Source organism: Mytilus edulis, chromosome 6 (genome assembly GCF_963676685.1).
Source record: "Mytilus edulis chromosome 6, xbMytEdul2.2, whole genome shotgun sequence".
Taxonomy (NCBI): Eukaryota; Metazoa; Mollusca; class Bivalvia; order Mytilida; family Mytilidae; genus Mytilus; species Mytilus edulis.
The window spans coordinates 38,453,718-38,479,808 of record NC_092349.1 but is presented as its reverse complement, the minus strand read 5'-3'; the positions used below and the strand labels follow the sequence as shown (position 1 = coordinate 38,479,808).

The following is a 26,091-nucleotide window of genomic DNA, read 5'->3' as shown; positions in this document are numbered from 1 at the left end:
TATCTAAGTTAATATTTACTTAATATTTCATATAATATCCTTCGATGTTCAATCAATTTTTTTTTTACATAATTAAATAATCTGCAATGCACTATATGCTGTTTACCAATGTACTTAGATTACCCTCCAAATAGGAAATAAACCGAATCTGAACCGTAAGGTTTTATGATAATTAAGTGTAAAAAAAAAAGATGTGGTATGATTCCCGATGAGACAACAAAGTTTATATAAATAGGTTTATTGCGAATCAATAGTGTATGTTTTCAGCGATGCATTTTTGACACCTCGTGGTTTAGTATTAATACAAATACAGTTGCATGTGTTTATATGTCAAACATACCAACAATTAAATTTTTTGTTGTAAAACTTTTTTAAAAGTGCAGTCATGTCCTATGGTTACTGAGGGTGTCCTCTGTCCTTACACCTTACTCATTTTGATAAGATCTATTCACAGCATAGACATTTATTAAGTAAATTTTCAGGTCATTATTTAAGAGAATGTTACAATTGCGAAATTTCACATTAAACAGGAAAATTAACGTTTAAGAGCAGAGTTATATTCATTGTAACACGATTGAATGTATCCATAAAATTAATGTCTATTACGCATTAAAAAAGAAATTTTGTCAGCTGAGGATATATCAAATGATAGATTAGAAACGTAATTTTGTAATATAAATGCGGTAAGCTATTATTTTCATTATTTAACGGTTGCTGCTATTATATATAGTTTCATTGTCTTGGCAGTAGTTGATAAAGAAAAAATGCCTCGAGATAAAAACGACTTCATATAAAACTTCGTGGTTCATCACTGATGGTTCGAAACATATCCGATTAAAAATGTTGAAAACAAACCGAGATCAGACAGTTATCAAACAGTGAAACGTTATGGACATACGAAGGATTGTAGTATAACCCTAAACTTCCAGAAACAACAAAAATAACACAAACTCATTTCAACAAGAAAGATTGTAATGATAAATCTTATATTAAACAGACAGTGAATGAATAATTAAATCTGTGAATTCTAAGGTTCCTAATTATTTGTTGACACTTGCTTACATAAAGTTTAACTTTGTTCTGATGGTTTTAAATATCTAGTTTTGAACTTTTAAATATCTTGTTTACCGCTCTAAGTCTCTAATGCAAAGAAGTTGCAATTATATTTAGTATTTCAACTCGCACATATGTACCTTGGAAGTTCAACAATTCAAATGAATAATATTTGAGAAAATGCACCATAATTGTTACCCAAAAAAATCATATTATTTCATTAATAAGATGATGCCTTCAAATTCATACAGAGGGATTACAAAATAAACTAATTCAAGAATAACGTACCACTGCTAGCAACTAAAAAACATAAAATGAAAAACATATTACATAACACAATCATGCTGCACTCTTATATCAACTGATGGTCACACAGATTGATAGTCTGTGTTTACTGAATTAAGATAAACACCTTTTTTTTTATCGGTAAGCTATTCTTTACGTAGACGCTGCATAATCAAATAGCAGAAACAATGTCATAACCACTCTGTAGATATAATCGATAATCAATGTGTCGAAAGTATAAAGGAGGACTCTTTATAGTTTTGTGCTTGACTTAGTCCTGTTTATTCACCAATAAGTTCCTTCAATAATGCGTTTGATCATTATAATTCTTTAAAACGGGAGAATAAATTTCCACGCGTAGTCTCGATCACATGTAAGTTGTATATTTGTGTCATTGAGTTGGCCTGGCGCATGAATATATTTTTGTTGGAAATGACTAAATTATTATCATTCAATTTCATTGAACAACAAAAGCGAAGTGGACAGACTTATGTTTAACGTCGAGCCAGCTTGTGTTGATATCGTCGCAATCTAGTTTACATTGGTTGAAAAACGGCATTTATCCAACAAACAGGAATAAAAATCATTCTTGGCAATCATTCGAACGTACCATGTTCTCCTGAAAATACACAGAAAAAACTGCGTACGCAATACAACAGAACTACATAACACTGTCATGCAAGTAGGTCTTGTCTAGCTATACCACCAGGTATAACATACCGTTTGCCGTTAACTATCAAAGTAAGTCATTACCGCGCTTAAATGTATAATTATATATGACTAACGAACAAGACTTTAAATGATTGTACATAGAATACTGGCATGTAATAGTAGGCATTTCTGTCATATACAACAGGTAGAAGCCAATAGTAAAATTCCTAGCTATTGATTTCTGATTTATTATCGCATATATTGTGATAAGACCTTGTAGAAAGGTAACTTATGTGATAATGAACACGTTCAAGTCAAAAATAACAAATTTCCCTTCAATAGGTGGTTGGAAAGAAAGCTAGAAGACAAGCAACGGAAAAGGATACAAAAGATATCTTTGATTATACTATTCACTAATATCATCCCGGACCATCCCTCTGATTCTGGTATAATACGTTATAACCTTCTTTCAAATAAAAATTATATGAATAAATAGATAACACCACGGTCTATTCCTTGGGGTTTTTTTTTTATTGGTTTTTTTTTTTTGCTTCTGTTTTGTAATTATTTTACCTATTGTCTTTTGTTATCCTGGTATGACATTGTCTGGCCTTTCATATATAAATGTTTCCATAGTATTTTCTTACCTTACCTTTACATAACAATGCGTTTTTGAAGTTGAATTAATCGATAAAAATCGCTTAGAGATATGAACTTGTGACTTTCAATTTACACCGATACTATCCCAGATCTACGTTTTCTTACATTGAAATAAAAGACAATTTTAATGTAAATAAGTTCATTGGACGTTTAAAATAATGAAGTGTTATTCATTCATTGGCAGTTTTTCGATAGCGCTGTTCATATTTTTGTTATCTCCGGGTATCAACATGGTAACGACACAATTACTGGACAAAAGCTATATGGCTTTTTAGGCTTTCGGAAAACCTCGAAAATAAGATTGATGTTTACGGTCAACGAAAAAGTTAAACCACTGTATACAAGATATAAATCTAGCTTTTCCACTTTCTGAAATAAAAAGCTTTAGCACTCTGGATTCTGTTATTTTGTTAAATCTAATAGAGGAAAAGTCTTCTTGTTGAACTTTTAGAGTTTTCATAATTGCATAAATCATCAGACGAAGTGACAATCTTTAGCTGATAATATAAACGTTGTGATCAGAATTAGCCACGAAATTGGATCCATTTTTCTTTTCCATTAAGGTGCAATTCGAGGTCTTGTTGTTGAAGTCTGCAACATAGCATTCTTTCATGATGGCACATTTGTAGGTACAATAAATGTCACTTTTCACAATGGTGCTTCTAAGGGTCACATTATGTCCTGTATAACTATAACCTTGAAATCCACAGGTATAAGGAATCGTAACTAATGGAAAAAATAAACATGTCAATTAAATGTATACTACATATTGTTATTCCTGTTGTTATTTTTTAAAGGGGTATAAGTTATGATTCAGAACAATGAAAAATTAAACTATTTTTTCAACATTTATGGAAGCAAAATGTATAAAAAGTAATGCGGTATTAGCAGTCAGTGTGCATCTATTTCGTCAAAATGATTTAAATAAACATCACTGGAGTATACGTGACTTCAAAGTCATTATTTCAACCGCATTTAATCCGTATTCATGTTACCTTTAATTTTTCCGAAGTGAAAGTTTATTCCTTTAAAAAAAAAAAAATGTCAACATTTAAAACTGAAACACGAAGAATAATAATTGAGTATTTATCCGGCCAGAAAAATAATCATCAATAAAATTGAATCTATGGTATGAAATAAAACTTTAGAAATCGTTATTGTACGAACGAACATGATTGCTTATCTATTATGTCTTTCTTAACACACACGAAACATTGATATATTATAATCAGTACCAGCATTGTTAACTGTTTGTATCATTTTTTTCAAATTTCAATATACGTTTTGGTATGTTATAAATCCAATATATCAGATCAATAATGAATTTGACAACTTACATGCAATTAAAAAAATGAAAAACTATTTTGATTATAATTATGTCATGTGTTATTGTTGCAAACTTAACAGAACAATATATCCTCTTTTTGTTTAAGAATGCGTTGTCTTGGGCACCAATCGTCAGTTGAACTTAGTCGAATAAAAATGATAATAAATAAAGGTGATTCAAAACTGATCTTAATTTTTGATAATTTCAGTGTTTGGGCTTGAGAAAAACATTTACATATTAGCAATTATACAATATGCAAGCTTCTAAAATAGAGAGTTTAATTAGTTTTCCGAACAAACTATCATCACAGCTTTGTCAATGCAACCTATGGCAAATGATAAAAAATGACCAATACAGTTACTTCCAGTGATCAACTAAATGGTTTTAAAAATAAATAAAAACAATGTTAAATTAAAACGTTTAAAAAATGTAAGCTATTGGATGATTCTATTATAACAAATTAATAAATTAGGAATAGTTTCTTGAAGAATTACCTGAACGTAGATAACGAATAAATGTTCCATGCACTTCAACTTCACATAGTGATAATATATTTGGATCATTGAGCCGTATGCGAACATACTGTCCAATCATCCTGTTATAGCATGTAGCATTTAGATATGTAGTTGGTGCTTGCTGATGATAACACAACTGGATGATACCGTCCTCAAACCAATTGGTTTTGTTTCTACACGGTTTAATCACCTCAATGTCGAAATTCGAAAGTTTCCAAACTGAAAAAAATGAGAACTGAATTTGTAAATATCAACAAGAAAAGTTGGAAAACTAAAAAATGTATATCAAGCCTGACAGAAATAACCAATGCATTCAATTACCACCAAAAATATTAAATATTTGATTAAGTTCAAGGTCTGACAATCTGCTAATAGTTCGTAGACAGGTCAAAACGTTGCGCTTACTAAAAAAACAAATTATACTACAATTTGATCTAAAGTAAGAAATGTTACAAAAAAAATGGCTTTATTATATTGGTTAATTGATTAGTGTTTTCTCTACACCGCTTTATGTTTATTCCTTGACTAAAATCAAAATAAATGATTATCTGTTTACTATATTTGAATATACAGTGCTACAATTTATGGAATTGTATTATATTTGCTTCTTAAAATATTTGTAATCGTAAAAAGAAATGAATTGTTCAAAATACCACAAATTCTGTAAATAAAGCTAGCTGTCTTTTGTACTCTTACAATATGTAAAACCTACCACAACAGTCAGTTCTGCCAAAGATAATCACGTGACTGATGTCATAAATGGCACCAAGATCTACTGCCCACCACGATGGTTCTTCTCCAGAAACTGAAGATGTACAAGTAGAGGCTGACGATGTCATCCACTGTACTATATTTCCATCCACAGCATTATAAGATGGTCTGTAGGAAAGGCCTGAATTAGTTAACTGCTTGGTTGGTTTGTTTCTTGCAACTTCCAATGTATCTACAATATGTATATAAAATAAAATACAGTATTAATTAAGTAGTTCTAGTATGCTATTGGAATAACTATTATGTAATATGCCTATACAAATACATAAGTGTAAACTCCAATAATATGGAATAACTCGGCCATAACGGAAAAACTACAATGTAATACAATACACGTCAATTACTCGACAAATACAGATTTATTTTATTTTTTCATTGACTGTGGTATCCAGAGTTTTAGAATGTCTCTTCATTTGTAAGCAGAACCTTGAATATTTTCAGGGTTTTTTTTTCAATATAAATTTTAACACAATGCTCCTTTTTTTTAAATTCTTTTTAACATATTAATGGGTGGAACTTGATTTTTGTTCACCTTTGCCTCTCCTATTTTCGGAAGGTTTTCCTTCTTTTTTTCAACTTGGACAAGACATATGAGTTGATGCAATGTATTTATCAAAGTTGTACAAAATCGAACATGTAAAATGTTGTTTGTTTATAGTTAACACATGTTTGGTTAATTGTAGTAAGGTCGGTTCGATTGGGATATTGAGTTCATGCACGAGTGAACTCAGGTGGTTTAAAGTCATTCGAGCCATTGCAGTCAAAGTGTACAGTAGCATTTTATTAGTTTCTCTTCAACTTGTACTTTTCGTAATATGGCAAGTTCTGAACGTGAAGAAAGTCACCTCTATGAAATTATGATACTGGCATAACAGATAGAACCATGTTAACCAACGTTGCAGACATCACCTTTGAACAATGTTTTAAGCGGTACACGTGTATCGTGTATTACGATTGCTGTCACCAGCAGGATGGAATACAGTCAAAGAATACCTGTCAGACGAGCTTACTTAGGTTTCCGATGATGAGAAGAAGATTAGGTCCGTTGTAACACGGACCTTGACGCACCAAGTAGAACAAGTAACAAGAGCGTTTAAAAGATCAAGGTGATAAGTATTGTTTACATAATGTATGTTTTTTTATCATATTGAATATAAATTTTTATTATATAAAATGAATATTTTTATATACAATTCAGTACATGTCATTTGAATATGAAAAATAATCCCTCTTCATGATCTGTTCAGGGAAATGAGAAGAACATATATATTTGAAAGATAATGATACAGATTCATTCGTTTTAGACAGGATTGATAATGGTTATTCTATACCGTTTATCACGATTCAACCAGTTATACTGTTATATTTAGAAAGATCTATATAAAAATGCTGAATTTGTTTCAGAAGCTTTTCCAGAGAAAGGATTTATAAAGGGGATCATTTTTGACCTACATGTAGTTAACAACACGTTTGGGAATAAATAATTCAGTTCTTATTTTCATGGTATCAGTATACATCAGATTTTTAATGAGTACTAACTATTAAAAAAGTTAAAAAAGGATAAAAAGATATCCGACATGTGCAGCAGAAAAAATATATAGTTAACATGAGCTTTACATAAAATATAATACAGTACCAAAGAGTTTCAATTTGATTATTGTTGTCTAATTTACCACCGGAGATTTCTTCTAGGTGTCTTAAACGCTGGGCTGATTGATTGTTAAATCTACTGATAGTTATATTAAGGCACTGGGCTATTAATAATTTAATCCACTGGACAGGTTGTTATTGAAGCCGCTGGACTAGTTGTTAGTGAAGCCACTGGGCATGTCGTAATATAAGCAACTTTGCTGAAAGTTGTTCAAACCGCTGGACATGTTGTTATTGAAACTACTGGGCGGGTTTTATTGAAGCCACTATTCATGTTGTTATTGAAGACCTTGTACAAATTGTAATTAAAACTGCTGGACTGATGAATAATTAAGCGTCTGGGCATGTTGTTATTGACACCGCTGGGTGTGTTGTTATTGACGCCACTGGGTGAGTTATTATTGACGCCACTGGGCGTGTTGTTATTGACACCACTGCGCGAGTTATTGACGCCACTGGGGTGTGTTATTAATGATAAGATGCATATTGTTATTGACGCCACTGGCCGTGTTATTATTGACGCCAGTGGGCGAGTTATTATTGACGCCACTGGGCGTGTTGTTATTGATGCCACCGGGCGTGTTGCTATTGACGCCACTGGGCCTGATGTTATTGACGCCACTAGACAGGTTGTTATTGCCACTGAGCGTGTTGTTATCAAAGCCACTGGGCAGGTTGACATTGAAGCCACTTGGCAAGATGCTGTTGAAGCCACTGGGTAGGTTGTTATTGACGCCTCTTGGCGTGTTATTGACGCCACTGGGCGTGTTGTTATTGACACCACTGGGCGAGTTGTTATTGACGCCACTGGGGCGTGTTATTATTGACGCCACTTGGCGTGTTGTTATTGACGCCACTGGACAGGTTGTTATTGACGCCACTGGGCGTATTGTTATTAAAGCCACTGGGCAGGTTGACATTGAAGCCACTTGGCAAGATGCTGTTGAAGACACTGGGTAGGTTGGTATTGACGCCTCTTGGTGTGTTATTGACGCCACTGGGCGTGTTGTTATTGACGCCACTGGGCGAGCTATTATTGACGCCACTGGGCGTGATGTTATTGACGCAACTGAGCAGGTTGTTATTGACGCCATTAGGTGTGTTGTTATTGAAGCCACTGGGCAGGTTGACATTGAAGCCACTTGGCAAGATGTTGTTGAAGACACTGGGCATGTTGTTATTCAAGCCATGGGCTAGAAGTTATCTAAGCCATTAGGCATGTTGTTATTAAAGCACTGGGTCTGTTGTTATAGTCGCCACTGGGCAATTTGGTATTGAAGCCACTGAGCAGATTGTGTATTAAGCCCCTGGGCAGGTTGTTATAGACGCCACTTGGCAGGTTGGTATTGAAAATAATGGGCAGGTTGTTTGTAAAACCACTTGGCAAGTTGTTGTTGAAGACACTTGGCTGGTTATTGTTGAAGCCACTGGACTGGTTGTTTTTGATGCCGATGTACAGGTTGTTGTTGACGCAGCTGGGCGTGTTGTTATTGATGACGCTATACAAGTTGTTATAAAAACCACAAGACTGATTGTTAATTAAGCCACTGGGCATGTTGTTATTGACTCAACTGGGCATGTTGTTATTTACGCCACTGGACATGTTGTTATTGACACAATTGAGAAAATTTTTATTAATGCCAATGGAGAGGATGATGTTGAAATCACTGGGCATGTCGTAATTAAAGCCATGGGCTAATAGTTAAACCACTGGGCATTAATTATTGACGCCACTGGGTAGGTTGTTATAGACGCCACTGGGCGGATTGGTATTCAAGCCACTAGACAGGTTGTTTCTAAAGCCAGTGTCAGTCTGTTGGTGAAGACACTTGGCTTGTTCTTATTGACGCCCATAGGCAGGTCGTTGTTGACGCCACTAGGCAGGTTGTTGAAGCTATCGGGCGTGTTGTTATTGAAGAAACTGGGCAATTTGTAATTAATTCAATGGGCTGATAGTTAATTTACCCACTAGACATGTTAATTTTGACGCAACTGGACATATTATTATTAAGGTAACACGATACCGAATGGCATATCTCCCGATTTTCAAATTTTTTGGCATACGTGTACTTTGAATCGAGTTACATCGGAATATGTAATAAAAAATGGGGGTCACCATTTTTGTTTTTTTTGTAATTTTCATAGGAAAACGTCAATTTTGGCGACAAATTTAGTTAGGTATATAGGGGAAATGCCTTTTTTTCGACTTACCTTTTTAGATTTTCGAATGGATGGCTATTTTCTTATATACGGAGAAAAACAATAAAATAACATAATATCCAGGATTGCATAGTGAATCCATACACGTGAAGAAACTCATATGTCACCATCCTTGTTTTTGAAATAAATGACTTCAAAGTTGATCGATAGGCCTAAAATTTGACCAAAAACGTGTGACGTGTGACGTTATGGTGTACGGAATATAACGTTATTCCTTCTCAGAGAAATGAAGAAAAAAATATGTGTCGGGATCTGAATGAGTATATTTTATTTAAATTTCCCCTGTCGACTGTCGTTAAGTTCCTAGTAATGCAATATAAAATTCTACTGAATCAGATATAATTTTATTTCGTCCTGCACATGGAATTTCACTCATATGAATTAATATTAATATCGTCTGATTTTCACTTCAAACGAGCTTATACTTGAAACTTGCGTGAACAGGTACCATGTGAATCTTATGATAATAGTTCATGCATAAATCACCGGAATTTTGTACACGTTAAATTCACGTAAATATTTGAAATAAGATTATTTAAATTATATCTTTGTTCTAAAATTGGATTAAAACCATAAAAAATACCTTCAGATTTTTGTTAAGTTTACGTGAAAATTAAATGAAACATTTCACGTGAGATTCATCCGAATTACTGATTTTTAACTCCATCATATTAGACAATGGTGGTATCATCACTGCATCCCGTGATGCAGAAATGTAGTATTTTAAAAGATTTGATTCATTTAACAGTTTTTTAATTGCTCGGTTTGATGGTTGTTTAATGTTCAGTGGCAAATAGTTCATGGATGTTCGGGACGATACAATACAATTTTGAAAACAGTTGTTTATAAAAGACACATTTGATGCACCAGTCAAAAAAGATTAAACATTCTGTTATTTGTGAAAATTATGAGGAAAAATAATGATCCTGATAAAATACACATTCCAAAAAATAAAATAACAAAACTCGTAAAAATCCCTTATCAAATGACGAAATCAAAAGCTGAAAAACATCAAAAGAATGATAAACAGCTGTCATATTCTTGACTTGGTACATACAATACATGTAGTATAGTGTACTCTGTGTGGTGTAAATGTGTTACTTGTTTGCTCAGCAAGTCGGACAAACCTTGCAAACTGTTAACCCGAATAATTCAGTCGTTATATTCCGCTTACTACATTAAGTAAGTAGGAGAGATCGATTACGGGGAGGGACTGAATTATTCGGGTTAGCAAACTGTCTGCAAAATTTCACAAATTTCAACATTCTGTCATTTGTGAAAAATTATTTACATAACAAATCTTGAGATCATATATGCATTCTTTATACAAGTAAAACAACTGCGAAATTTAAAAGTTCCAGCTTGAAATTCAACCCGTATCAGAGTCTGTACTCTGTGTGCCTTTGTATTTTATCAAAATGCCTAATCCAGCAACCTGTCATGAAACAAAAAAGAAAATCCAGACGATATGCGCACCTACATGTATAATATGATTAGTAACCCCAGGTAAATAGTTTTAAAGCTGAAGCAAAACGACTGTAGTTCTAAATAATTAGCCGAATTAACCCTATATCTATAAAGTGCGGGATTAAAGGTCGAACGGACAAATGTTAAACAATATGATGGTACGTGCTCTATAAGTAATTTGGTGACAATGCATATTTTTGAATATGCAGTTCATATAATGGAATGGTAATTTGGAGATCTGATTTGTAGTAGCAATGTAAGAAGGCTAGCATTTCCGTCAATTCGTCTTTGGTGGAAAGTTGATTAATTGGAAATTTTACCGCATCTCCTTATATTTCATTATGGTTTGAATTTTCTAGAGAAGAGCAAAAGTTTTAAAACTTAAACTTATATTTACACCAAGAGACTGAAATGTTACTGTGACAGTTATACTACACATACTCAAAATTTTCCAACGTTTACTAAAACTACAAATAAGAAGTGTACTATAAGAAGATACTATTCCAATTAGCATTAGTCACGATTTTCTTGATGTCTTCTGCTGTTGTTTTTTTTCTATGGTCGGGTTGTTGTCTCTTTGGCATATTCCCCATTTCCATTCTCAATTTTATTCAAGGTGTTGATGTCGTTTAATTAATACCCAGAATATCTCCATTTATCATTCTATCAGCCAACTTTTGTACAAATAACATGTACATGTACACAAAAAAATTTTTTTATTTGGACTTGTACTTTTTCAAAGTAAGTCTCATGTTACCCCCACTTCCATAATGAGCAAGCGGTAACGTAGATATTTAGTTTTGCGTAACTGTTCAATTTTGGTCTTCCTCGCGGTCTGCGATTAAACTTTGTCGAATTTTTTGAAAAAATTAGAGGCAATGATTTAAATTTTAACAACTAAAGTTCCAAGTGACGGGTGTAAATTGTAGGATTGATTACTTTGATTATTGGTTGGTTAACGTCCAGTGTAAAGTATTTCATGCATGTTCAGGACGAGAACAAGTTAACAATAAATACAATAGGTAGGTTTTGCAATAGAGGCATGGCATCCGCGATGATGGTCGGGAAAATTTTAACTGACGCTATACATGTATATATATGCTTGTATACTTGTTCTAAATACTAATTTTAAGAAAGAAACTTTCAGACCGGGCCTTTTTCGACGCCTAGTATGCGAGCAATATGGCCCTCAGAGCCCTAAAAGGTAACTTTGTTAATTTTCTTTCAGTCGTTTTGTATCCCAACTTGTACATGTACATTATTTACAACTCAAAACTAAAAAAACACCCAATACCCATGCAAGCGTAAATTAACACGAATATAAAATCTAAATGATTTCAAGATCTAGCTTTTGTACAGTCTCTTGCCATTTGAATAATAAAAAGTCAGGCGTTTGCATGTAAATTACGAGAAAAAAATTATAACGGAATCAGAGAACATGGAACCGGTCTGACTACAGCAAGCCCCAACTATCAACTTGCGTTTGTAGACGCAAGTGGAAACTCGTGGCTGGCTTCATTCAGACAGTAACGGAACCTGAATTTTGTTATTTTATTTCTGCCGAATCAAGTGCCCATGTATTTCTCAGCCTTCGTTAACTTTCTAATGCTTCATTCCGATGTTGCTGTCCGTCCTGAGTAGACCTGGTTTACACGATTACAAAGCTGGCACTGTATTTTAAAATATTTCCAAAACTATATCGAATTTACTCTGTGCAGACCAATGCCTTTCAGAGACTGTTTACACATGGAACACAGGAAAAGTTATTCAGCAAAATAACCACTTTTTACATTCCATACAAACAAACTATTTTCTGTATGATTTTCAACGTCTGCTTGTATTGTGCTTTTCCCCCTTATTATATCCATATTCTCATCCAAATAAATTTCAATTTTGTCCGAGCGGTGTTTTAAAACTAATTAATAGTTGTAAAATTCCACGGTTTTTTCACACATCATCCTAAGCTTCTATAAATTAGATTTCTACTTTCAAAACAAAATTTCATGGGATACGGCGTGAATCATGAATAAGTACTTATTGCAAAAATAAACCAAGGTTTACTTTTATAAATTGTTATTTGGATGGAGAGTTGTCTCATTGGCACTCACACCACATCTTCCTATATCTATACCAAGAATATAAAATTAAGTGATAAAACTATAACAGAACATATATATAGATAAAGCGTGCAGATGCTTAAATATCGAAGAAACATAATATTTAAAAAGTAAAGTAATACTTTTTAAAGATTAACAATGAGCAGAATGATTACCGGAAAACGATAAAACACTCTAAGTCAAATAACCGCTACGTATTGCATCAAAACTCTCGGCACCCTGCATTTAGGGAAAGTTGCCGTTAAAAATGTCACACAAAACCCGCTGCATTGGCTTATATGTGTGAACGTTATTCGATAACGTCAGGAACGATAACTCATGGCGTAACGTCATTCGGTATCGTGTTACCTTAATACATATGTGCTTGATGTTGTTGAAGCCACTGGGCATGTCGTTATAAAAGATATATGCTGACAGTTATATTAAGCCACTGGGCATGTTATTAATGCCGCTGGGCATGCTGTTTTTTAAGACACTGGGCATGTTCTTATTAACATCAGTGGGCAGCATGTTGTTGAAGACACTTGACTGGTTGTTGAAGCCACTCGGCATTTAGTAGTTAAAGCTACTAGGCTGATAGTTACAATTATTTAAGCCAATAGGCACGTAGTTATTGACGCCATTTGCCAGGTTGTTACTGAAGATACTTGACTTTTAGTTATTGAAGACTCTTTGGTACTAGTAATTGAAGACACTGAGCTTTGTGTTGGGGACATTGGGTTGGTAGAAGTTGAAGACACTTGGCTTGATGTTGAGGACATTGGGTTGGTAGATGTTGAAGACACTGAGCTTGGTGTTGAGGAAATTCGATTGGTAGATGTTGAATACACTGGGCTTGGTGTTGAGGACATTGGGTTGGTAGATGTTGAAGACGCTTGCAGTGACTTGGCTGCTTGTTGTTGAAGCCTCTGGGCAGGTTGTTATTACAAACACTTGGCTGGTAGTTATTCAAGACACTGGGCATGTTGATGTTGAAAACACTGGGTAGGTTGTTGTTGAAGACACTTAGCAGCTTTGTCGATGAAGCCTCTGTGTATGTTGTTATTGAAGACACTGCTAATTGTTGTTGAATACATTGGGCAGGTTGTTTAGTTATTGAAGACACTGGGCTTGTTGTAATTGAAGAAACTGAGCTGGTTGTTGAAATTCTCGGTTGGTTGTTGTTGAAGACACTGGATCAGTTTTTGTAAACGCCACTGGAGATGTTATAAAAGACACTGAGGTGGTTGTCGTTGACAACAATGGGCAAGTTTAAATTAAAGGCACTTGGCTGGTTGTTGTTGAAGACACTGAGTATGTTGTTATTGAAGACACTGGGCTGGTTGTTGTAGATGTCTCTTGGCGTGTTATTGACGCAAGTTTAAATTAAAGGCACTTGGCTGGTTGTTGTTGACGACACTGAGTATGTTGTTATAACAGACACTGGGTTGGTTGTTGTTGAAGACACTGGACAGGTGGCTTTTGATGAAGCAACTAGGCTGTTTATCATTTAAGTAACTTAGCATATTATTATTTAAGTCACTAGTGCGAATGATTAGACAATACGGAGTGTTGTTAAAACTGTTAGGCTGAATTTCAAACATGTATATTGGTATATTATTTAACAAAATAAATTTCTAAAAAATTTTAAATTAAAGATGCTGACATACACCTTGATTAATATCTAGTTAGAATAACATTCACCAAGTAGTCAAATGTTCAGAAGTTTCGAAATGATTCGTCTCTCGTATACAAGAGCCAGTGCTCTGATAAGATTTTTCTAAAGCATAACCGGACAGAGGAAAGGATGGTTACGTTAGAGAAGACTTTCCAGCACAGTTATCTGTTCATCGAAATTTAAAAATCAGAATAACTATTCAATGCTATTTCCCGTTCTTTGTGTTTCGAGAGCACTTGTCTCCGCAAGTGGCGTCTCCCATGTAAGAGTTTGTGGTTATTTGATAAATATTTTATGTTCGTTTGAGTTTACAAATTAGAATTTAAATGTATTAATCAAAGTTGTACAAAATCGAACATGTACAATGTTGTTTGTTTATAGTTAACACATGTTTGGTTAATTGTAGTAAGGTCGGTTCGATTGGGATATTGAGTTCATGCACGAGTGAACTCAGGTGGTTTCAAGTCATTCGAGCCATTGCAGTCAAAGTGTACAGTAGCATTTTGCAAAATAAATAATATTATTAATCATATTATTTATTTTCAGATGTGTGGACCAGAAGTAGGGGGAACCAGTACAGGCTGCTTAATAGCTATATATTTATATGAACTTTCAACAATATTATACTCATATTTATAATAACATGTGCGCTTGTCTCTGCAAGTGGCGTCTCTCATGTAAGAGTTTGTGGTTATTTGATAAATATTTTATGTTCGTTTGAGTTTACGAATTAGAATTTAAGGCCCTTTGGTGACCAAGTGTGGACGTGTTTGTTCTTTGGTCAGCTGGTCTATGGATGATTGTCTTAATAGCCATATATAAAGGCAACAGTTGTATACCGCTATTCGAAATTCATAATTGTTTTAATTTTCTTATTTCTTCATACCTTGTGCAGTTGCTGTATTTTTTGTAATGTAATTACTTTTTTGTGTTGCGTCTCAACATGAATTGGTTCAAGTTTGGCTGTATTGTTTTAATGTCAGATAGCTTGTGCTTTCCTATGTTGTATTCCCCAAGGGTAACTTGGGAATAAAAATCGTTTATTTTTTCTTCTATTGGTCGGCAGTTTGACTTTCGTGTGGGTGTCGGTTCGTGTTTTTGTGCGGATATATAAGTATGCAGCCATCTTCCGTCAGAATGTTGACGTTATTTCCATGCCTTATGTAGAAAGACTGTCACGCACTGAACTTTAAGAACCCTTGTAACATTTTTGAGGGCTCCGTATATGACCAGTTGGAAAGAAAAATGTACATGTAAAACATAGTTCAATATATCCTTATCATTTGAGAGGTGCAATTCCAATTTCCCCGACCGTCATTCCTGTCGAACCCTATACACATACCTTTTGATTGCATTTTATATAAGGTCGTTTTTACAATTTAAGACAAACAGAATGTGTATTCAATGTTGTTCATGTTTGCCATACACAGTTACTTTTGCATAGGTACTATTTCTGTGCTAAAAATCTGTAGTACTGGAAATTTACTTTTAATATTTAGTACTATTTTGTTACCTACTTTTTAGGTACTTGTATTTTACAGTACTTAACTTGTACTTGAAATTTAGGTACTACAGATTTTTGGTTACTCCCGTTACATTTTCAGCATTTTGAAAGTTTTTCTGTTTCAAATCTCTTAAAATTATGATTTTCAAGCATGGAATATTGTATCATTTCTGTACCAAAATATTTATAACAAATCAAGTACTGTAAAATACAAGTACCTAAATATTACAATAATTTTAAAGTAAAGAGATAGTACTAAATATCAAAAGTAAATTTCCAGTACTACATATTTTAGTACAGAAATAGTACATATGCAGCTGTGTAGATGCCTAAATGACGAAAATGTTTGCCGAAAATTGGTTCTTTCAATAATTGCTTTAAGTTGCATAATAAAAGTCAATAAATTGTTTAGTGACTTGACAAATGAAATCTGATTATCCACTTAAGGTAGCACAATACAAAGATTTTATAACTCCAATTCCCAAGTTTTAAAATGCTGTAAATTTCTTAATAATGCTTGAAAATTTATAAAAGTGGTAATTTTGGATAGCTAACAGATTACTCTTTCAAATAAATGCAATGTTAGTATTATGCAACAATTATGTAACCAATTATAATGTTAACTGTGTCTAAAATATTTTTCACCAAATTTCCACTTTCAAATAAAATTAGCTTCTGCATAAGTATCCCTAGAGGGTTGATTTTATTATATGTTGTTCCTATGGCCATTATCTACAAAAAAGTGTCTCAGATTTTAGATAGAATTTATAGAACAAATTTTACACCTAATTGAACATTATCTTCTTTTATGTGGTTAGGATGTTTACACTAATTAGAGATTTATGAAAGAATGGAACACCATAGAGACAATCTGAGACACCCTTTTGAAGCCCATGATGTGTTGATTCAGATTCCGTTAAAACTTTCTGTATAGTTATAGAGATGATAGAGCTAAATTCATTCAAGTGAACTTACCCAGATTTTGCCACTAATTACATAATAATTGATTACATAATGATTGCAAAATAAAAATATTGCATTCATTTAAAAGATTAATCTTTTATCTATCTATATATACCTCTTTTATTATTTTCTATGCATTCATAAGAAAGTTACAGCATTTTAAAGGTTAGTGATTGGAAGGAAAAAAATCTTTGTATTGTGCTACCTTAATAAAATGCATGAAGAACTATTTTACTACACAAAAAAATTAATTTGATCATGATACAAACCTTTATGCTAATAACTGCTGCATTAAGTTTTATATTGATGTTTTTCAATTATTCAATGACTTACACTGTACCATATTGATTATGTTGTAAGATCATTTCTTAATTATAGGCAACAGCAGTTGTTCAATAGTCAAAAATCGATTAAAAAGGCCTGCGGGTATAAAAAAATTAGCAAAAACATAAACATTTGTTTTTCTTATTAATTTTTTTTATTTATTACACTATTAGTTATTACTTTATAATTTGGTACAAAAATCTCACAGACAAATCGATTTGGTTTGGCCACAGTGACAAATCGGAAAAAGAGTTTAATGGACCGAAATATCTCACGGCTGAAAATTCGCATGATGACAAAGTAAACATTATACTTTAATTTTAGCCTTGTCGTAGAGTTTTCTTACGGTGCAGTTTTTTGTTAAACTGTGATTTTCGGATTGTTTTCTTTTTCAAACACGGGAACGCTTATAATAAATTCCCGAATGAAGCTATCATAGAAAAAATTAGTAACAGACGAAAGAGTGATGCATCAGCTTTTTTTTACATTAAACTTTAATATCATATGAACATATCAATTGAGTGATTTGGTCTGTCAAAGTATATTACATTTCTTATATATATCACCAATTCTCACAAAAAGGTGGAACAACCAATACTTAAGAATTGTTGATATATACAAGTTTGATAAAACGTACAAATCAACTTTTTCAAGCAAATTTATAAAACTCATCACATAGCAGTATTTCTACTATTTTTTTTTACCCCAGTAAGTCATGTAACGTTCCCCTTTCCTATTTCCCCTGTCATATGAAATGCAATGGATTTAGGATGCATTTTCTTATGTTTTATAAAAAAAAAAGTATATATATTTGTATCAATAGTTGTGTTAATGTGCTTGAATAAGTACAGATGCTAAAGTTCAACAACTTTTTACGTGCTTTTATTTTTGTTTTTTTGAAAAGTCTAATTTTCAACCACATTGGAACAACTCCGAACAAATTCTAGAAAGTTATTGTTAGTGCTAATGCCATTTAATAAGAACGAGTAAAGTAGCTTAGATCGTGTTATTAAGCCTTAAAGATAACATGTCAAAGAAGAAATCATTTTAATACATTTGAATTAGTGGGAAAAAAACATGCGTGTAACGATGAATCAACTTTCGTTAAAACACGTTTCATGACATTACCATGATAACCATGACTGGTAAAAAATAATGTCTTTTCTGAAGTCATACAAGCTAAGTAATTATGGCATGTTGAGTCATATGAGCGTGCCGATATTGTTTTAACTAACGCAAACTTTCAGGCAGACCATCCAGTGGTGAGTTTACTCTTCATAGATAACTTCAAGTACAAGCCGCTTCAACATTCAGCATGCATTGTTAACCACTTAATGATATTAAAAATAATTTGCTTCTGATGCTTCAAATTCATCGGGGCATGATGTTGCTTTTCAAATACTAATAGAAAGTCTATATGATGATCTGTTTGTAAAAGAAAGAAAAAAACCTTTTCGTTGTCGTATAGTTTGCCAGTTACATTTGTTAGCAGATATTGCATTTCGCAAGAAAAAAAAATTGTGAAACGCTGTTTACGATCGTTCGAAATTTCAAATGATTTACATTATAATTTATATAATGTATTACGAATTTTTTGGTAAATATTTTGCCTGGTTAGAAGATGACAATTATTTTCAAATGGATAATGATTACAATGCACTCTCATTTTATACTATACATTTCCAAACTGAACGGAAATGTATACTTTAGCTGAGTGTGTGAAATTCCTTTTTATTATTCTTCACGTTAAAATGCCATATTTTCATTGGCTGATACCAAGGTGTTAATTTACTCTATCACATGGCTGAAATGGTGACAATTTTTTTTTAATGTTACCCTCTCGTCTAGACCAATAAAAAATAGATAGTTTAAAGGACAATGAATTGAAGTTACATCCAGTAATAAGATACAATGCTAAAGTTCTACGTTTTTGCTCAGATTTTATAATTTGACTGTCAAAATAAAAAAAATCAAATGTTGCTTAACTTTTGTTATTTTTTTTCTAATACCCGTATAACGTTGTCATGTACATGACATCATAGAAAATACATTTAAAATAAAATTAATCTGTAAAAGACTGTACATGATAATGATAGGACATTCAGTATAATAAATTAAACAACACATAGCTGAGAGGGTGATAGAGCAGATTGGTACCCCTCGAAAAAGCATTGTCAACCTTGGCTTCGCTGCGGTTGACAATGTTTTCTCGGGGTAACAATCTGCTCTATCACCCTCTAAGCTATGTGTTATTTATATAATGAAAAACCAGTACACCCCTGATCAGATAAATGGTATTGGTATTGTCCAAAGTCCTTATGTTAAAAGGTACAAAAGGTATTGAGATTTGGCCAATAACTGCTTTAAAACAATAATAAAAAAAAGTATGTGGTATGATTGCCAATTAAACAAATCTCCACAAAAGACCAAATATTACACATACATTTACAACTATAGGTCACCTTACGGCCTTCAACAAAGCCCTTTCCCCATAGTCAGCAACAAATGGCCCGAATGGACAAATATAAAACAATTTAAACGAGAAAAACAACGGCATAATTAATATACAAAATAGTAAAAGAACAACAAAAATATAACAGCAACAAATGACAACAACTAAATAAGAGGCTCCTCACTTGGGACAGCCACATACATGTGGCGAGGTTAAAGATTTCAGCGGTCGTCCAATCCTCCTCTTACATCGGACATTAGTATATATAAAAAGACGATGTGGTATGATTGCCAATGGAACAACTCTTCACAAGAGACCAAATGACACAGATATTTACAACTATAGGGTATTGCACGACCTTCAACTATTAGCAAATCCCATAACACTTAGGGAGGCAAAGGGACAATAAGGTTTATTTCAAATGGTGATAGATCCAAAATGTTCTTCAGGTCACTGAATGCAGATCAATTAGAGAGTATAAAAAATGTTTTTTTGCACCTGAAAATAAACAGTGGCTGATAAGATTTGTAGGTACATTATAAATATGCACTATCGCACTACAATGATTTTGATTTACAAGAACATGACAAAATATTTCTAGCTGAATCTTTTCAATATGTATAGACTGTGAAGCAATTGTGTGTAGGATCTGTAAGTGAGTGAAGAGGCAGATATAAGAATTATGCTGCCGCCTCTTTTTGTCAATGAACAGATATTGAAAAGTTATACCAGTGGTTGCATCATTTTTAATCATGACAGTTTTGTTTATTTTTAATACGGTCTTTACCTCAGCTGTCAAACATGATGATTTGTGATCGTAGACTGGAGGCGTTTCTTTAACCAAGACTTTTTTACTTATTCACGACATATGCAACTTTTAATTTATTGGATACCTGATGTCTGGCACAACAACAGCAGCTCGCTCTCTTACATGATGCGAAACGTCTTCTCTAATCGAAATTGGCAAAGGACAACAAATATCTTCAATTTTGATTTTTTTTAAATCCCCCCTTTTGACCTTTGATTGCAGTTTTCAAAAATCTGCACCTCTTTGACACTCTACGACATGCCTTTATTCAAATGATACTATATTTTTCGACAAAATAAGACCAAAATAAGCCGTGAGGTATTTCGGTCCATTAAATTTTCAAATTTACCTCATTTGTCATTGGACTAGAGGGAAACATATCAACTATAAGAGGAAAACCAAAGAAACAACCGAAACACTGAACTGCAACAAAAGCAAACGCCAACATACACAGAAACAAACTATTGGATTACAACTGCCATATTCATGACTCGATACAGGTTATTTTAAGAAAATTTCGGTTGAACCTAGTTTATAGCTAGACAAAACAAGTTCACTTAGATAGTTTGATTTTGGCAAATTTCAAACACTGATATTTTTTCAAGGAGCTTTTTCAGTGACCTGTCATTGTCTATTGGAATCAGTTGTCACAAAATGTCACACTAGCATTTATACCACATCTCTTTTTTGTATATCTTAAGCTTATAGGAGAAAATTAGTTCTTGTAATGAAATTATTATACATGCACTATATAAGAGAAGAAGACTGGGACGAAAGATACAAGAGGGAGAGTCAAACTCATAGATAACTGACAACGCCATGGCTACAAATAAAGTAACACGAACCCCACCAAAAACTGGTGGTGATCTTAGGTGCTCCGGAAGGGTAAACATATCTTGCATTTGGTAGTTGTGATTTCCCTTTCGCATGTTACATTACAAACTAATAGAAAACATACCTTTGGAAGTGCAAAGGATAAATATTTATTTTTAATTTAAAACAATAGTCTCCTGCAAATTTAAACAAAATAGGATCTTAGGAAGATGCAATAAAAAAGACCAACTTCGCTTAAACTCGTAAAATTCAATGTTCACGGTTTTTGAAAGTTCATCAAATAAGTAACAGATGTTTTAGCATCGAAATTTGGGTGAAATATTAAAGTTGATATTTACTTAATATTTCATACAATATCCTTCGATGTTCAATCAAATGTTTTTTACACAATAAAATTATCTTCAATGCACTATATGCTGTTAACCAATGTACTTAGATTACCCCACAAATAGGAAAAAATAACGAATCTACACCGTAACGTTTTATGGTTATTAAGTGTGTTTACTTTTCTCACAGGACACATGGATAACGGAATTAAATTATTCTTTTGATAAAAGGTTTCAAACTAAATTATTTGACCAAACTAAATTGTTTGACCATGCTAGTGGAAATAAAATCAAAGTTAAGCTTAAATAATTATGTGTATTGCAAATCAATAGTGTATGTTTTCAGAGATGCATTTTTGGCACCTCGTGGTTTATTATTTATACAAAGACAGTTATTTCATCCCCGAGGGTATCACCAGCCCCGGAGTCAACACTTCGAAGCTGACATGAATATCAATAATGTGGTCATTTTTATAAATTTCCTGTTTACAAAACTTTGAATTTACCGAAAAACTAAGGATTTTCTTATCCAAGGCATAGATGACTTTAGCCGTATTTGACACAACTTTTTGGAGTTTTGGATTCTGATGCTCTTCAACTTTGTACTTGTTTGGCTTTATAAATATTTTGATATGAGCGTCACTGATGAGTCTTCTGTAGACGAAACGCGCATCTGGCGTACTAAATTATAATCATGGTACCTTTGATAACTATTGCATGTGTTTATATGTCAAGGATACGAACAATCAAATGTTTTGTTGTATATATTTTTTAAAAGTGCAGTCATATCTGATGATTACTGAGGATGCCATCTGTCCTTACATCTTACTCGTTTTGTTATGATGATTACTGAGGGTGCCCTCTGTCGTTACATGTCACTCGTTTTGTTATGATGATTACTGAGGGTGCCCTATATCCTTACATCTTACTCGTTTTGTTATGATGATTACTGAGGGTGCCATCTGTCCTTACATCTTACTCGTTTTTTATGATGATTACTGAGGGTGCCATCTGTCCTTACACTTTACTCGTTTTGTTATGATGATTACTGAGGGTATCCCTCTGTCCTTACACTTTACTCGTTTTGTTACGATGATTACTGAGGGTATCATCTGTCCTTACACTTTACTCGTTTTGTTATGATGATTACTGAGGGTAGCCTCTGTCCTTACACTTTACTCGTTTTGTTATGATGATTACTGAGAATGTCCTTTGTCCTTACACTTCACTCGTTTTGTTATGATGATTATTGAGGGTACCCTCTGTCCTTACACTTTACTCTTTTTTATTATGATGATTACTGCGGGTGCCCTCTGTCCTTACACTTTACTCGTTTTGGTATGATGATTACTGAGGGTACCCTCTGTCCTTACACTTTACTCGTTTTCTTATGATGATTACTGAGGGTACCCTCTGTCCTTACACTTTACTCGTTTTGTTATGATGATTACTGAGGGTACCCTTTGTCCTAACTCTTTACTCGTTTTGTTATGATGATTACTGGGGGTATCCTCTGTCCTTACACTTTACTCGTTTTGTCATGATGATTACTGAGGGTACCATCTGTCCTTACACATTACTCGTACTGTTATGATATTTTTTAAAGCATATACATTTATTAAGTAAATTTGCAGGTCATTATTAAAGAGAATGTTAAAGTTGCAATTCCCTACAGAAAAGTTACTCTTGGATCAAGATGAGGTTATTCTAAAAAACTTTTTGGTGCTTTCATGTATTTTTTTACATTTAAACCCCTCGACGTTTAACAACCAAAAATAACATATAAATCAACATGATGTGTTCATCCGAAACTTTCATCATGAGCAAACACTACGAACTTTATTTAATAAGTAGGTGTTGTTACGTACTGCTTCCGAAAATTTCACATTTAACAGGAAAATTAACGTATAAGAGCAGAGTTATATTCATTGTAACACGATTCAATGTATTCATAAAAGTAATGTTTATTACGTATTCAAAAAATACAGAATCAGAACGTTTTAAGTAAAATGGCGAAATGAAAAATGTTTGTCAGCTGAGGATATATAAAAGGATTGATTAAAATAATATTTTCTTATATAAATGCGGTTAGCAATTTTTTTTTTATTATTTCAGCTATTAGTTTTTTTTGTCTTGGTAGTAGTTGATATAAAAAAAATGCTACGAGATAAAAACGATAAAACTTCGTGGTTCAGTACTGATGGTTTGAAACATATCCGATTAAAAATGTTGAAAACAAACCGAGATCAGACAGTTATCAAATAGTGAAACTGTTTGGACATACGAAGGATTGTATTATAACCCTAAACTCCCAACAACAACAAAAATAATTCAAACTAAGTTCAGCAAAGAAAGATTATAATGATCAATCTTATATCAAACATTTAGTGTATGAATACTTAAATCTGTGAATTATATGGTTCCTAAGCATATGTTGACACTTGCGTACATAAAGTTAAACTTTGTTCTGGTGGTTTTTAATATCTAGTTTTGAACTTTTTTAATATCTTGTGTACCACTCTGAGTCGCTAATGCAATGAAGTCGCAATTATATTTAGTATTTCAACTCAGTACATATGTACCTTGAAAGATCAACAATTCAAATCAATAATATTTGATAAAATGCACCATTATTGTTATCCCAAAAATCATGTTCTTTCATTGTTAAGATGATGCCTTTAAATTCATCCAGACAGATTACAACATAAACTAAATAAAGAATAACGTACCACTTTCAGCAACTAAAAAGCAGGTAAAGATCCATAAAATGAAAATCATATTACATAACATGTTCATGCTGTGCTTCATTCTTATCTCAACTGATGGTCACACAGATTGATAGTCAGTGTTTACCGAATTAAGATAAACACCTTTTTATCGGTTAGCTATTCTAAACGTAGACGTTGCGTAGTCAAGTAGCAGAAACAATGTCATAATCACTTGTAGATATTTCCGATAATCAATGTGTATAAAGTATAAAGGAGTATTTTTTTCTTGTTTGTGAGTGACTTAGTCCAGTCTATTTACCAATAAGTTTACTTTAATACGTTTGATCTTTATAATTCTTTAAAATGGGAGATAAGAAAATTAATTTCCCCACACATAGTCTCGATCACATGTTAGTTGTGTATTTGTGTCATTGAGTTGAGTTGGCGCATGAACATATTTGTTGTTGGAAATGACTACATTATTATCATTCAAATAGATATTTTGTGTTTATATTTTATTTAACAACAAAACCGAAGTGGACAAATTATTTTTAATGTCGAGCGAGTTTGTGTTATTATCGTCTCCATCGTGTGTACATTGGTTGAAAAACGTCATCTATCCAAAAGACAGGGAAAAAAATAAAAATTATAAGCCACCACCATAACGCTTTTAGGCATTCATTTGAACGTATTACCTAATATGAAAATCATATAAGAATTATAGACAGATGTGATACTGCAAATAAACAGAATAAACTGCGAAAACAATACAACGAAACTATATAAAACTGTCATGCCAGTAGGGGCTAATCTAGCTATAAAACCAGGTATAACATACCATTTGCCTTGGACATGTTTGAACCATAACAGAAACATGACAAGTGTTTGCCGTTGCTGTTCGTTCCGTTGGTTGATGCAGTTAAGAATTTTATTTTGTTGGGTTTTCTGGGCTTTTTCTGTTAAATTCTTTTTTTCAATTTGATGCAATCCGAAAAGTATGCGTTTTGTCAAAACCTTCTCATAGGGGCGTCAGCTGTCAAATTCATGTTCATTGTTTCGACCGGGTTTTTTTTTTATATCTTATTTATAACATAATCAAACGTTTATCCAAATGAATAAATGTCCAGAAAGGAAACGATTTGAGTGTATTCGCAGTTACTGGCAACGTGTTCAAGGTCAATAATATGTACAACTAATGAAAAAAAATCTGGTACCTATGCCTAGAATATCAATCCGGACACATCAAACATCAGATGACTTTATCATTTGTTAAGTTAAAGACATCATTAACAGTCAGAGAAACATGACTTTGTGCAATGTTAAAATATAGGTATCGATAGATTCTAGTAGCTTGAGAGTACATAATTATGTGTAATGTTTAGTATGGTTTTAATCAGCTGATCAAAACATCAATATTTATACCTTTAAAAACAATATTGAATTACAAAGATTTAATTACAGTGTTGATTTTTTGATTTTGTAACCTTTTGAGATAAGTATATTCACATAATAGATAGGTTATCTATAACTATTAAGTTGAGGTCACACATTAATAATTTTTATTGCCGACCTTGACAGGGCCATTCCCGATTAATAATTATCAAAAGAGAGATCAAGATCCTGTGAATCATGGATGGAAATTCAAACTTTACTAAAAATTTGTTAAAAAAATAATTTAATCACGACAAATATCAGATGACGTCAGGTAGCGTCGGTATTCAACCGTTTCCAAGCAAATTGGTCCCGATAATACCGTTCTTAATCTGATTCTAATCCGATTTGTATCTTTCGCATGGTAA

General features: G+C 33.0%; 1 protein-coding gene across 1 annotated transcript; it reads right to left on the bottom strand.

Annotated features, from left to right (window-relative positions):
* Positions 1-1,494: 1,494 nt before the first annotated feature.
* Positions 1,495-24,625, bottom strand: LOC139526087 (fucolectin-like). Its single transcript, XM_071321242.1, has 4 exons — positions 24,314-24,625; positions 5,204-5,434; positions 4,471-4,710; positions 1,495-3,375 (listed from the first exon to the last, which is right to left on the bottom strand). Exons 1-4 carry the CDS (start codon positions 24,390-24,392, stop codon positions 3,143-3,145), a joined length of 783 nt encoding a protein of 260 aa, XP_071177343.1. The 5' UTR covers positions 24,393-24,625; the 3' UTR covers positions 1,495-3,142.
* Positions 24,626-26,091: the final 1,466 nt, after the last annotated feature.

Coding starts and splice junctions, on each gene's coding strand:
- LOC139526087 (XM_071321242.1), bottom strand. CDS start 24,392: ATGAAGCACAGCATGAACATGTTATGTAATATGATTTTCATTTTATGG. Junction 4,711..5,203: donor TGGCAGAACTGACTGTTGTG/GTAGGTTTTACA, acceptor CATTTTTTTCAG/TTTGGAAACTTTCGAATTTC. Junction 3,376..4,470: donor TATTCGTTATCTACGTTCAG/GTAATTCTTCAA, acceptor TTTTTCCATTAG/TTACGATTCCTTATACCTGT.